General features: G+C 37.3%; 1 protein-coding gene across 4 annotated transcripts in view; it reads right to left on the bottom strand.

Annotated features, from left to right (window-relative positions):
- Positions 1-2,721: 2,721 nt before the first annotated feature.
- The window catches only part of LOC128243144 (nuclear factor of activated T-cells 5-like), a 58,867-nt gene continuing 45,972 nt past the window's right edge, over positions 2,722-15,616 (bottom strand). For 3 of the 4 annotated variants that reach the window (XM_052960708.1, XM_052960709.1, XM_052960710.1), the window contains exons 11-15: positions 15,436-15,516; positions 12,877-13,988; positions 10,528-11,506; positions 10,091-10,240; positions 2,722-9,836 (exon numbers count right to left, since the gene is read on the bottom strand). In XM_052960708.1, the coding sequence (XP_052816668.1) occupies positions 9,742-9,836; positions 10,091-10,240; positions 10,528-11,506; positions 12,877-13,988; positions 15,436-15,516 (2,417 nt within the window). In that variant the 3' untranslated portion in view covers positions 2,722-9,741. The remainder of the gene's footprint in view (positions 9,837-10,090; positions 10,241-10,527; positions 11,507-12,876; positions 13,989-15,435; positions 15,517-15,616) is intronic. The other variant, XM_052960711.1, reaches the window with a different exon arrangement.

Here is a 15,616-nt window from a genome sequence, read left to right as displayed (position 1 = left end):
AGGAACAGAGATCTCATAAATATCTAACTACTGTATAAATTTGTAAACATCAAAATTTAAATAAAGAATCGTATATGTTCACAGGCTCACTATTTCGAGATCCATAATCCATAATCCAGTCATGAAAGGACAGATACCTGTATGACTGGTTCAAGAAAGGAACCGATACCTTGTCGGAGACTAAATGAAGGCGTGTGTTCTGAGGTTAATTTAAATCTAGTTTGCCAATTTTGAAATTAAATGGCCGTGATCTTGTCATGCATGGATAAAAGTGGCTGGTTTTCGAAAGGAACCGAACTCAAAAGTTCAATTATAAAAGTTCTGCCAATTTTAAAGGGCCATAATCCAGTCATGCATTGACGGATCCGACTAGGTTTCAAAAGGAGGTGAGTCCTCATTGATATCTTACTACTTTATAAGTTCGGTATTCATCGGAATATAATTCAGGACTCTATTGTCTTCACCAGCTTAATAATTGCAATTTTGACTATTTCAAGGGCCATATTCGGACTTGCATCGAAGGATATGGCTGGTTTTCGAAAAGAACAAAGCTCTTATGGATATCTAGCCACTGTATAAGTTTGGTAAGCATCGGATAATATATAAAGAGTTTATCGTGTTCACAAGCTCAATTATTGCAATTTTTACTATTGCAAGGCCCAAAATCTTGGCTACATGGACGGGCCTTGATGGTTTTCGAAAGGAACCGACTTCACCTGCATATCGATGTACTGTACACGTTTGGTAAACATCGGATTATATATTAGGAACATATTGTGTTCACATGGTCAATTATTGCAATTTTGACTAATTCAAGGGCCATAAGCCCGACATGCATGTACGGATATGGCTGATATTTTCCAAAGTAACCGATCTCTTATGGATATCTAGATACTGCAAAAGTTTGGCCAACAGCGGATTATAAATGAATACTTTATCGTGTTCACAGGGTCAATTTTTGCAATTTTGACTAATTCAAGGGCCATAATCCCGACATGCATGAACGGATCTTGTGAGTTTCGATACGAACCGAGCTCTCAGGTACATCCAGCTACTGTATAAGTTTGGCAAACATGGGATCATAAATAATGACTTTCTTGTTCACAAGGTCAATTATTTTTCTGCTAGCCTGGGGCCAGTAGAACTGAAATGTTTTCAGATGACTAAGAAAATGCAACAGCCATGGTCGGCTTTATCACCTTGCAAAGTCGAATACCTTTGGTCAGTAGAGCAGTGTGTTTTTAATTTATTTTCCCTAATGCGGCGTTTACACAGTGCCGATTATGGCTCCCGTTTGAGATCAGACAGCGCTACGACACGAAAAGCGAAAAAGTCGGATTACTATCCTCAATGATCTGGAATGTCCTATCATTGTCTGAACGCAGTCCTATATGTTCGTAACATAGTCCTACGGATCGGGAATGGTCCGGAGAGGTCGGCCAAGCACTCCCGACAGTTAGGTGCGTCCCGTAACATTCGGGAAACTCAGCCGATTTTGTCTAGTCGGATTACAATCGTGACTATGTCGTGACAGATTCTGCTGTATCGGATCAAAATCGTAACAATGTCCTGTGTTGTCTGGTCATTGTCCTGTGGAACGGGCATGATCTGGAGAAATTTTGCATTGCCGTTTCTTGCCGATTGAGTCCAGATTGCGTCCAGATCTTGCCGTCAGCGTCGGTTCATTGTCTGGTCACTGTCTGATCTCTGTCGGATCGCATTCGGGAGAATCGGGACGCTGTCGGGACAGATTCGGTCGTTTTTTACCATGACAAAGATACAAATCGGATCAGAATCGGATTGAGAACGGGATAATCGGGACGGATTCTGCTGGAAACGGCTGTATCGGGACACCTCCTGAACAGTATCTGATTGTTGTCGTGATTAAATAAATATTTTTACAAATTTTAATAAAAAAGTTTGAATTTCCAGCCACGAATCACAGGATCTTGATCAGACCTTTGACACATTTTAATCGGGAATGGTCCTATCAAGGACGGCAGTAAAAATCCTGAATGTGTGACTTAGGCTTAAGCAGGGATATAGTGCGACGCTGACTTCAATGTATCTAAGTATTACGCAACAGTGACAAAAACAATTTTTTAACGCTGCATTAGAAAAAACAACAACATGACAATGATTTAACAGAAAGATCAACCAGATAGAGGTTATCAGCCATTACAAGTATGATTCAGGCGATTTAATTCAGGTATTACTGGATTTACCACGTATAACGTCGAATATTCTGAACATAATTGCAGTTAACAAGGTTGTTGAAGCCATTATTGTTAACCTCCAAATCTTTACTGTTCTGTACGATTCATGGAAAAACTTGTGATCTGCAGTATTTCTCAAAAAAGATTTACCACAACTGATTCAGCTCTTGTCTGGTACCCAGCGTTCTCTGCACATCAAGAGTACGATAATGAAATGGTAAGGGCAGTTAACCCCGGCTACACTTGTGATTTGCAGTATGTCTAAAACAGATTTACCACAATTGTTTCAGCTGCACTTGCTTCGTATAAATATATGAGCAAAGCATACAATATTTCGCGTTTAAAAGTTAACAATGATACCGTTAACATTATCAACAAAGTTCAAAATAATCGGCCAAATGTTAACCCCGATGGTTTGACGTCAGAAACATCCAGTCATGAAATCCACGAATCTTACCCTTTCCACTCCCAATACTGATTTTGGACTTAATGAACAACACATACATGAATTTAAAGTACGATTTATTTGTACTTAGTTCATAACAAAAATCTTAACAGGCATACGACAATATTTGAGTACTGAAAATGATGTATAATAGGTGTGGTCTGTACTGAAAGATATGCTAAAATGAGTAACGCGCTCGTTTATATGAAAAAGCGTTTTCCATTTTCAATATTGGTTCCGGGGTAACGTTTGAAAAGATCATAATCCATATACCAAAAGCAGTTATTTTTACTTAGAGCAACTAACACTCGTAAACAGCTTTATATTATAACCTACATGTACAGCCATTGAAGTTACCTATCGGCTTTCAATAAATATCACGCTTAGTCGTTCCGAATCGCAGTTTAACAACTTTACGGACATGACGTCATAATGTGGTTCCCGCCTGCTGTAAACACGTTTTAATCGGAAGTCAGTAAGAACTCATTTTGTAAAATCCTAATAACTAAGAAGGCTAAATCCCTTCGCAAGCAAACTATTACAAATATTGTAAGAGCAATAGAGCATGTACAATTTACATATACCAACCCTCCGGAAGGGCCTCATTTATCTAACATTAACAGCGATATTAAATATTCATGAACAAAATATACAAGCAAATTAAAACAATGGCATGTGATAACACTGTCACAATAACAACATAACTACACAATTCTGCATGTATTTAGAAGCTAACGCAGGGATGTTCCATTTGAACATACACCCCAACCCAATTTTAATGAAAATACCATTAAAAATGGTAATTACTTTGAATTTCTTTTTTCATATATGTTCCTTTGCGGGTGTTCTTAAAACATATTAAGTCATGTCCCAACTTCAGTCATTTTCTTAGGTAAAGTATCTCACTATACTAACTTAATATTAAAAATACTTTTTTTTTCATTAATTTCATGTAATAAACACAATTTTATGTTAAATGTACATGGTCAATGTATTGGTGAGCTTCAGTTGAAAATCAGTTTACATTCAATATCTGAAAAACACTGACTGAGGGACCTCAAACTTGGTAGGATGATGGGTCATTACCAGGAAATGGACCATACTAGGTCAGTGGATCAAAGGTCAAGGTGGTGGTGACCTTAAGCTTAAAATCAGTTTCCGATCAATTTCTAAAAAAAACACTTGCCTAACAACCTCAAACTTTGTAGGCAGGTTAGTCACGACCAGCAGATGAATCCTATTGCTTTTAAGGTCAGTTGGTCAAAGGTTAAGATCGTTGTGACAGTAAGCTGAAAAATATTATCAATAATTGAAAGACGCTTAGGCCTAGAGCACTCATACTTGGTAGGGGTGACCAGCACCCTAACTATTTTTATGTCAGTAGGTCAAAAGTCCTGGTCATGGTGATCTAAATCTGAAAATCTGATTTCGTTAAATAACTGAAGAATGCTTGTATCCAGGTACCTCAAACTTTGTATACTGGTGAACTGCATCTGTTTCCTTTTAATAATGTTTCAAAAATATTCGCGGCATATTTCATGCTTTGCATAAAAATTAGGCTTGTTTTTAATTGTAATTATTTAAATCATCTTCAAAAGAGAAATCCCATTTCAGGAATCCGTTCTATGGTGGGGTGCATGTTTGAATGGTATAGCCCATATCATATCTGGCAAAAAAAAACCTATTTATAATATTACTTATACTTAATTTGATTTTGCTTGACTAATGGTTAAGCAGTTATCAATATATAACACATATGACTATTTCTGGAGATAAATGTTTTGAACTTTGTAAGCAAATTATATGGGGTATTTTTGGAGCATGCACACTTCATGATTTTTAAACGACATCTCTTATACATGCAGAAGAGTGGTAATGCTCTGTAGAATTGACATATTGTTTCACAACTATTATACAATGAAAGCTAATGATTTGTAAGAACAAATCTATCACAGGAAAAGAAAGGTTGAACACCATAAACAAATATATACAAAATGTACAGCACAATGTAACATACATACAGCACAAAGCTTGCAAATAATAGGAAATCTGAAATCAGTAAGAACAAATATTTAAAGACAAAACAAAGACAGAAAGGGCAAAGAAATATTACCTTTTTTATAAAATAAAATAGTCTAGCCATAAAAATCATGATTTTTTTTCTTGCTCCCTCCCATCCAGTTTGATATAACGCAAATACATGTAGAATATAAATAAGGAAATACGAATGTTGGCTATCTACTAACCCACAATAATTAAATGAAAATGTCTTGGTAAACAAAAACCAAATATAGTTCTCTTATTCATCCATACAATGTGCCAAACTTGAGATTCATAGGGAAAAAAAATGGCATGTGAAATGTTGGTGAGTATATGTTTGACTAGATAAAAAATTTCAATCAAATTTCATGAGCAATTTCTATTATCAACCACTAAAATCTTGTTATAAAGGTGACTTTGTTAAGTATTAAATGAAAAACTGTTCATTTCAAAAGAAGTACACTTCATACTAATTATTAAAAACAAATATTTCTTCAAGGAATAAGCTAAGTTAGAACAGGATAGAATCACCAAGCAAAGAATAAAGTATTTTTTTGAGCTCTGTACTATTTCTAGCTAAATAAATGTGTTTACATGGCATAATATTGACTAAAAATGTATACTCAAAATGACTCAAGAGTTAATGTGACCATTAAAACATGCAAACAGTTAAAAAAATAATTGTGACAACTTAAAGCTTTTTCAAAAAATATTAATACTGCAACCAAACAATATACAATAGTTTTATCATGAGAAAAATAGTGAAAATTTAATCTATACATGTATAGATGGATCTAAAACCTTCTTAGAAAAAAATGTTCTGTTCTGTTCTATGAATTCTTGAAGCATTTTATATCTTTTATTTTTTTAAATGCATTATTACAAAGAGAAAATCTGTCATCATTTTTATCATTTGGTTCTATTTCACATTTGATTTAGTCATGAAAACAAGCAGGGTTTTCACAAAATTACTCATAATTATATATGTACCTCCGCATATCATAAAATACAAAAAAATACACACAAATAAGCATGTATATATACATAACACAGATTGGACTAATTTCAAAATGCTGTTCATCTAGTTGCCAGTACAATAATTGCCCTATGAATATGAACATCAAAATTTGAACAATGATGAAAACAATATGTTCAAATTCAAATCTGGTACCAATATCTCAAGCAATCTAAGGTTCCTGGTTTCTAAATCGAGTTTGGCGCACTACATGTATCTTTGTTTTGTTATGAAATATGCATTTTTTATCCTCTAAGTGAGTTCTGGGACTTTAATAAGAAATAAATTAAAGACAATCATGTTAAACAATTTTTGACACGAACAATCAATATTTTACAAAGTCTATTTACAAAATGAAAGGATATACCTAGACTATTTGAGAAATTGGGGCCTAAAACAAAGTGCTAACACCAGTCTACAAAAATAGCATGGAGTTATTGTTGAAAACATTGGAAAAGGCAGCAGTTTAATGAAGTTCCATTGAGTTTTTCTTGCTATAAAAAACTATACCCATTAATGAAAAAATCCAAATTGATTGTAATAACTGTATCATAAACAAGAGCTGTCACAGAGACAGCGCACTCGACTATTGGGCCACTTTTCAGTGTAAGAATTGAAAAGTTTTGGCGAAACATGCATGGATCACTGTTAGATTAGATTTTAATGCAATACATGATGTGCGGAGATATTAACATAAATGTGGTTACATGCAAACTTTTATCCAGAATTTTTAAGTCTGATAATAAAGGGCCATTATTTGCAAAACACAGTTATCTAACTTGATTATTCAAGTAGGTTGGATGGTTGAGTACCATTTTATAAAGTCTCAATGCAATTCATCAATTAGTTGCTGAGATATTAACTATGTGTGCTTACATGCAAAACCTTAACCAGAATTTCTGAGTCGAATAATAAAGGGCAATTATTTGCATTAAATGCAAACTAGAGTTATCTTACTTGGTAAATTAAGTAGGTTGGATGGTTGAGTACCATTGTATCAAGTCTCAATGCAATACCTCAAGCAGTTGCTGAGATATTAACCTATGTGTGCTTGCACGCAAAACCTTAACCAGAATTTCTAAGTCAAATAATAAAGGCCTATTATTTGCATTAATTGCAAACTAGAGTTATCTTACTTGGTAAATTAAGTAGGTTGGATGGTTGAGTACCATTGTATCAAGTTTCAATGCAATACCTCAAGTACTTGCTGAGATATTAACCTATGTGTGCTTGCACGCAAAACCTTAACCAAGGGGTGACGCCGACGCTTGGGTGAGTAGTATAGCTCTCCTTATTCTTCGAATAGTCGAGCTAAAAACAATCATTTATGCTTACTTCTCAATTCTGTAAATGTGTACTTAAAACTTATTCTTGTCATCTTATACTTACAAATATCGACTATTACGATAAATTTGTGATTATCTGTCTCTTTGCTTTTATATGTGTATTGAACTTCTTATAATATCAAAATAAATACTAGTTAAGCCAATGATTGATATTCCCTGATATGAGGTCAAATACTAGAAAATAATGTAACACAAATACTTGATAGGTGTCATTTCAACCCAAAATTGTCGGCATGAGCTTTATCTCCCATTATATGCATATGGTAGTTTAGAATAGGTAAGGAAGTTAGGATATCAGTGTGGTATCTGCTTTTCTTATAGTGAAATGGAAAAATGAATGTACAATTTAAGAAGCACCGATCTCATGTCTTATAAACAATTAATGAATACATTTTGTAAATAGCCTGATGCAAACCAGAGACATGTACAATACCAATCATTGATGAGTTATAACAAATCGAACTGCTTCATAATACACACAAACAGTGCTATGATGGGCACTTGACAATGTTCTCTTAAAAGTATCTTTATAATCATATCCATTTTAAAATAGTGAAATAAACTTATTACAAGAGCTTTTGAAAGTGTGTTGACTGATTTCCCATGTTAGACTGGTGGAAGCTAAGCCTCATCCTGATATTTTGATTCTGATGTCGCACACAGCTCTGATTTGCATCCTCGGTATGGCATCAGAAGGTCACTTCACAGCACTGGGTTACATACAACCATTAGCACATATATATTTATATAAATAGAGCTCTTTGCACAAATACTGTCTATTTAATACAATATTTAACACTGATCTGATTGACATCATTTTCATAATGATAATTTCAAAAACATATATACAAATAAAATATTTACATTTGATTGAAACTATCATGCATGTATTACAACATTTTCGACATCTAATTTATACATTTAATATAAACACATGTTTTTGTATGATTTCATAATAAGGCAAAAACCTTCTTTGTTTTGATTATCTCAAAATTTCATGAAAGAATATACCACAGGGGATCTAACAGCTGATTGTTGTAAATCCTGAAAAATAGCCGGGATCTGATTGAGGCGGAGAGCCCCAAAGCAGGTAAAGGGGCTAAGACCACTTCTGAAATTGTTTATAACAGTAATTTATATTCATTTTAAGGAACTTCCATCTTTTTTTATGCAATTTTCTGAGCAAAAAACTACAAGATTCGTTTACAACCGTACAATAGTCTGAAGTTAAAATCTCTACCAGATTTCAGGATTAATCTTCAACTTAAGAACCCCTGTAAATATTTTACTTATTCTTTCTTTATCTGTTGTATTCAGCATGCTAACTTTACATAGCAATTTGAAAGACAATATATTTACAGTTTCATTTGACCCAGATGACAAGTGTTCCTTAAATTTGAAAATTCATGAAAAATTGTACCACATACAGATGAATGTACCTTTTTATGTTTGACATTAACCACAGAATATTAACTAAACACTTTAAACCACTATATGTTACCAAACAAATATCATACACACATTGTTTTTGTTCAAGCAATTTGAACATGATCAACCCTTTTTTTTCAGATATATTGCACAGACTTTGATAATACCAACACACTCTGTCAATGTACACTGTCCATTCTAAAACAAATTACAAAGATCTTTTTCATCGATCAGAATTCATTGCGCAAACCAAGCACAGCACTGGTTAATCAAATACTCTTCAGGCTTGTACAAAACTAAGAACACAAATAGCCAGATTTGTTATGTTTTTATATATATTTTTTTTATATATTTACTATTTTTTTAGTATGATAAGCATTCAGGCTTGCACATCCAGAAGACGAATTTCGATGAATCTTTTTTGTTCTCTTGGACACACACATAACAAACAACAAACAAAACCGAAACTCCTACAACATGAGCAAACAACAAATTTGGGATTTTCTAAATCTTATTTGATTACGAAATAAGACATGATTAGAATGTATAAAGCTATTGAAACACCGTTGAAATTCACGCATGAGAACAATAGTCTATAGCTGCCAATATGCGGTCCTATCCTGGACATCTAGGGCTACTGCCATCGTACGTGGAACAGTCCTCTTCAGGTACGAGAAACAGATGAGTGCATTCAAATAGTTTATAAATGTTCACAAGGGCAGATCAATTTCATGTCATCATGTTTTCCTTCTTTTTCCATTATGAATTTGTGAGATCAGTCCCAAGACAGATTTGAACAGAATATCAAACATCCTTTCAAACCTCTAAGTAGGAACCCTGTACACTAGTCGATGTCACATCCTAATTGCCAATGCTTTTATCCAGAGAGTGTTAGCACAGGTCTTTTTTGCATTTGTTAGGAAAAGCACTTAAAACCTGTGTTGTGTAGATGCATTAGTAACCAAGAAATTGAATAATTGGTTGACGTAAACTTCAGTTTCTACCAAAATCTGAGGCTGTTACAAGCATGATTCCTCAGAAAACAAGCAATAAGAGACTTGAACATCAAGCATCTTGTGATTTCTGTAGTGGTCATCACCCAGGAGCTTTATAAACGGCTTCAAGCCACCCTATAATACAGACTGATCAAGCACCCAGTGGTAGAGACTAGTCAAGCCTCTCTGTGTGCGGACTGGTCAGGCTCCCTTATGTACAGAATTGTCAAGCCCCTCAGTGCTAGAGACTGGCTGGTCACTCGTTCATGGGTGTTTGTGTTGGTGGTTCTGCTGGTTGGGTCTGTTGCTGGGGCATCATGCTTCCCAGTATTGACCGCAGCAAACTTTCCACTGAAACAGACATGACCGCTCAACAATTGTCAACAATCTGGACATACATGTATCTTCATCACAATCTACAGTGTAAACATATCCATGAAGAAAATTTTTGGAGGCATTTTAAACATTACCAATATCGTTACTCTTAGGCTCCTAGTAACAAAAGCTTTTTAGTTACATGCATTGATATGTTTAACCTTGACATTTCAATATCTGCACTATAGTTATCATGGACTTTTTGAATTTACATTACATAGACTACTTACTGTTGTTATTAGATCCCCCCTGGCCTGGCACTATGACAATACTTGGAGCACCGCCACCAAACTGCCCCTGAGTGCCAGGCATACCCTGGGGGGAGGAGTTACATATGATAATCTGGGGAGCTGTCGGGGTGGATTGGGCAGAACTTGCAGCTATAAAACAAAGCAAGATGTCAGTCAATACAAAGGGTAAAGTTATGCTGGGTAATATAATGTCTTTAGTAATAACACTTGAATGGTTTTGGTCTTTAGTTTGAAAGCTTGACATGAAATATATTTTATCAAAATTGGCCTTGAAATTAACCTCCATTTTAAGGCCATAGAGGTGAAAGTTTCATATTAATTCATTTTTAAATCATTGTTAATGATGTAAAGAATCAGCACTGGGTAAAACAGATATGTTGAAGAGATAGAATATAATGATAAAGAGGGTTACTCACCTACAGTGGTGCCAGGAAAGCCTGCAGCCTGCATGTTCAGTGCTCCTGTTACTGTGCTGAGGGTCTGTGACTGGGTCATGCCCTGTAAGAACAGCTGGGGCTGGGCCATTGATTGATCCACTTGCACGGCTGGGGGCTGTGCTCCAGTGGGCTGCTGGGAAGGCAAGTATGGGGATGCAGGCATGGGGGACTGGACCATCGCTGGTGACGGGGACTCGGCTAGGTCTGTGTGATTTACCATTGGGCTGCCCAGGTGAACCATAGATGACACCTGTGGCGTATGGGGTGAGGCTACGGAAGTGTATGGGGACGCTGGTGCCATTGTTGGTGAAGGAGGGGGAAACTGTAATGGGGTGTGTGGCTGAGAAGAATGTACCTGGGCATCTTGGGAAGGTGACACAAATTGCTGTTGGGAAGGTTGGTTCTGCTGGTGTTGGGGCGCACAGATGTTATCCATGGGCTGCTGATACTGCTGTGATGGAGATGGGGACATCCCATGCTGTTGTGGGGGAGATGTGACCAGCAGGTGCTGTTGCTGTTGTTGTTGCTGTTGTTGAGAAGTTTGGATTCGCCCATTCTGGAGATTTGTTTTCTGGGATAGATGTTGTTGTAATACACTTTGAATCAACTCTTGATTCAAATTCACATGCCCAGATGGTTGCTGTTGGCCAGCATTATTCTGCAGTTGCTGCTGTATCTTATCCTGTTGGCTCTGGGAGAGCCCGTGACTGGCTATAAGCTGAAGAAATTGTGGCAGTTGGGCTAAACTGGTGGGCATATTGATGCCAGATGCTGGGAGATTGTGCCCTTGACCAGCAGGCTGGGAGCTAGACTGTACAGACATGATACTATTTTGTAGTGAGGAAACAAGGGACTGGAAGGCCGCTGGGGGGTGATGCACTGTTGCTAGACTCGTGTGACTTGACCCGCCCAACTCATACATGGAGCCCGGAATTGTCAAAGGCTGACTCCCCATCGGCTGGAAAAAGAAACACAAGTTTGAAGTTTACAACACCATAAAATAGAATAGTATTTGGCAACTGCTTTTAATAATAGCATCTATTGTATGAAGACTTGAGGAATATCATTAAAGCATTGCTGAGTCAAAGTATATCAAGCAGTGTATGGGGCTGTAAAACTAATACAAGAGGGCCAACATGGCCTTATATCGCTCATCTGATTGGACAAAGATTTCTCAAAAGTTATTGATCAGAAAATTTAAAAGTTATTTATATTGGCTAACAAACATATAAAAAATATGTACTTGTTAAGAATGTTACAAAGGGCCACAACTCTTACAATATTTAAGTTTGAATTATATAACTTATTACAATACAGCACATTGTTAATGTGAATAATGTCAAGTAGTTTGAAGACGTTTCTGTGAAATTATTTGAAAACAGGTCAATGGTTCCTGAAGAGAAGATTTTCAGAGTTTTCCATAAAAATGTATAGTGGTAACTAGCCCCACTCCTGGCAACCATTTTCTTTTATGAATCAACATTGGGTGGAGAAATTTGACAAGAGGATTACCTTAGGAACATATCTGTGAAATTATGTTTAAAATCCGGCCAATAGTTTCTGAAGAGAAGATTTTCAAAGTTTTCCATTTAGACCAATTATGGAAAGTAGTCCCGCCCCTGGTGGCCATGCTTTTTATTAATCAACAAAGGGTGAAGGAATTTCATTGCAGTTCACCTAAGGAACATTTCTGTTAAATTATTTTAAATCAGGCCAGCTAATCTTGAGGCGAAGATTGCCAAAGTTTTCCATATAGACACATAATGAATAGTAGTCACGATCACTGGTGGCCTTGTTATTTAACGAATCAACATGGGGAGTAGGAATTTGATAGAGGATCATTCCTGTGTAATTAATTTTAAATTGGTCCAGCCGATTCTCAGCAGATTTCCAAAGTTTTCCATATAAACATAAAGTGAAAAGTAGCCCTGCCCACTAGCGGCCATGTTTTTTGTAAATCAAAATGGGGTGAATAATTTTGAAAGAGGGTCACCGAAGAATCATTTCTGTGATTATTTTTTTTAAATCAGTCCTGCAGATTCAAAGGAGACTTTCAAAACTTTCCACATAGACACATACTGTGAAAAGATTTTCAAAGTTTTCCTTTTGGCTGCTATGGCAACCAGAGTACTATATGAAATCACTTTTGTTAAAGGCATCTTGAAGAGGACCATCCAAGGAACATTACTGTTAAGTTTAAGTGAAATTGTTTCAATGGTTTAGGCGGAGAAGTTGTTAAGAGGAAAATGGTGACGACGGACAGACAGACTCAGGTATACACGAGCTTAAATATCATGATTATGAAATAGCGGAGAAGATAACACCCACTTGACTTGTTGACAAGAGCAATTCTTGGAAAGGTAAGCCTGACTGTATACTGGGCGCAATCTGCTGGGGAGTGAATGCTATATGCTGGTCTTCCTTGTTTGTTTCATCAGACTGGGTAAGGTCTATTGTGTCGGAGGTGGACGTCACAGTAAACCCAAGGCTAGGCTTGACATCCTCCAAGGTATTAATTGTCGATGGCATTGCCACACTAACAGGCTGTTGAGTGCTATTCAATGCCTGCTCACTTAAGAGCGCCTTTAGGGCAGAATCCACACCTAGATTAATGTCCATGTTCATGATATCTGCGTCATTTTTCTGTGATGATTTCAAACCAGCCGTTGCTTGCAGAGTGGGCAGATACATGGCATCCAAGTTTGCTGTAGAGCAGGTCAAGGCCTCTTTCAGAAATGAGGACCCTTTGGGTACATTATGACAGTCAAGTTTATCCGTGGTCATGACCGAGTGGCTGCTAGCTGAGGTCATTATTGTGTCATTGTTATGTTGAGCGCGGCTTGACATTACAGAGTTCTGTAAGGCCATTTCAATGTTTTGAAGGAACTGGGAAACAATGCTACCAGCACTTTGTGGAATTGACTCAGGTAATTTCTGGACGCCTAACACACCAGACATGAAGCTGTCACTGGTATGTGTTTGGACATCATTTCTATCATTATAGCTTACATCCATAGGCTGGCTTGAAAAGACATCTGAATTACTTGAAAATACATCTGAATTTGAATTAAAGTCTAAACTGCTGAGTGTTAGACAATCTGAATCAGCTTTCTCAAAGAGATCTTCATTCTTTACCTCCCATTGTACCTCTCCTTCTCCCTCATTGAAATGACTTTGCACTTCACTCAGAGTATCATCGGAGATCTGGTTCATAGAGAAGCTTTCTCTTCTTGAACTATCACTGGAATGAAAGCTTCCATCTGATTTGGACTGAACAATAGACTGGTTCGAAGCCTCAGGCTGGTTTGATGGTGACTGGTCCATGGCAGAGTAACTGGTGGTTTGGTCCATCACCTCGGAGATGACACTCGGGGGAAGCTTAAACATGGAGTCACTTCCGCTGCTAGATCGCTGGATCTGGTGGTTCAATTCAAGGGCTTCTGTAAAACAACATCAAGTCCGGTGAACATCAAGTCAAGTTTGAGAGCCATGGGTGCAGGCATTGTCGAGTTATCACTCGAAACATTTTCACATTCAAGGTCACTGTAAACTTGACCTTTGACTTGATGACTCCTAAAATCAATAAGGGTCATCTTCTGGTCAGGCCTAACTTCCATGTCAAATTTGATGATCATAGGTTCAGGCATTGTTGAGATATCACTGGGAGAAGATTAGTTAACTTTTTTGCGTTAAATGTTACTGTGACCTTGACCTTAGCCCGATGACCCCAAAGTCAAGAGGGGTCATCTACTGGCTCAACCTTCATGTCAAGTTTGATAACCATAGGTCCAGGAATTGTCAAGTTTGCCTTCAAGGTCACTGTGACTTTGACCCCTTAAATCAATAGGGGTCATCAACTGGTCAGGCTCAACTTCCAAGTCAAGTTTTAGGGCCATGGGTGCAGGCATTGTTGAGTTATCACTCGGACCTTTTACCATTCAAGGTCACTGTGACCTTGAGCTTTGGCCCAATGACCCCTAAAATCAATAGGGGCCATCTATTGGTCTGGCCTAACCTCCAAGTCAAGTTTATGGGCCATGGGTGCAGGCATTGTCGAGTTATCACATGGACAACCTTTTACCATTCAAGGTCACTGTGACCTTGACCTTTGACCCAATGACCCCCCAAAACAATAAGGGTAATCTACTGGTCAGGCCCATCCTTCATGTCAAGTATGAGGGCTATGGGTGCAGGCATTGTCGAGTTATCACTCGGACAACCTTTTACCATTCAAGGTCACTGTGACCTTGACCTTTGGCCCTATGACCCCCCCAAAACAATAGGGGTCATCTACTGGTCAGGCCCAACTTCCATATCAAGTTTGATGACCATAGGTCTAGGCATTGTTGAGTTAACACTCGGACAAGCTTTAAAATTATTTTACCATTAAAGGTCACTGTGACCTTGACCTTTGACCGGAGGAGCCCTAAAATCAATAGGGGTCATCTACTGGTCAGGCCCAACCTTCATGTCAAGTTTGCTGACCATACGTCCAGGAATTGTTGAGTTATCATTCGGACAAGCTTTGGTCTACCGAGGGACCGACCGACTTCTTCTAAGGGGGGCATACAAATAATGTATTTTTACCATTACCACAGGGTCAAGTTTTCACAATGCTATGATGATAATTAATTTCTGTTCTTCAAATCAACTGGCAAAGTTGCAACATTGAAATAAGGGAGTCAAATTACTCCCAAATTAATTCCCATCTACAGTAAAACTTTAAGCCATCGAAATTTTCTTGATTAACCCGAATATTATATAAGTTCAAATAATGAGATATAACACTCAAATCCGAATCTAAAATTACATATGACAATATCCAAAGTTTTCGTTATAAGGCCGAGCTTGCTACATGGGCTGGTGCTTACTTTATTCATTGATTACCTGGAGCCACGAATGGGTAGTTCCTTTTGCGTCCATTGTCTTCGACAGTCATGTCCATATCCTGCTTTATATCGGGGTCATCTGTGAAAATAACCACACAAATACCGTCACTTCTGGTATCAACAGGAGATGACTTTCTACATCGTGTAACACTGCCTTACAGCAAATACCTACAGTCAGT

Source organism: Mya arenaria, chromosome 8 (assembly GCF_026914265.1).
Source record: "Mya arenaria isolate MELC-2E11 chromosome 8, ASM2691426v1".
Classification (NCBI taxonomy): Eukaryota; Metazoa; Mollusca; class Bivalvia; order Myida; family Myidae; genus Mya; species Mya arenaria.
Note: the sequence above shows the minus strand (reverse complement) of the source record. Positions and strands in the feature narration are given on the sequence as shown.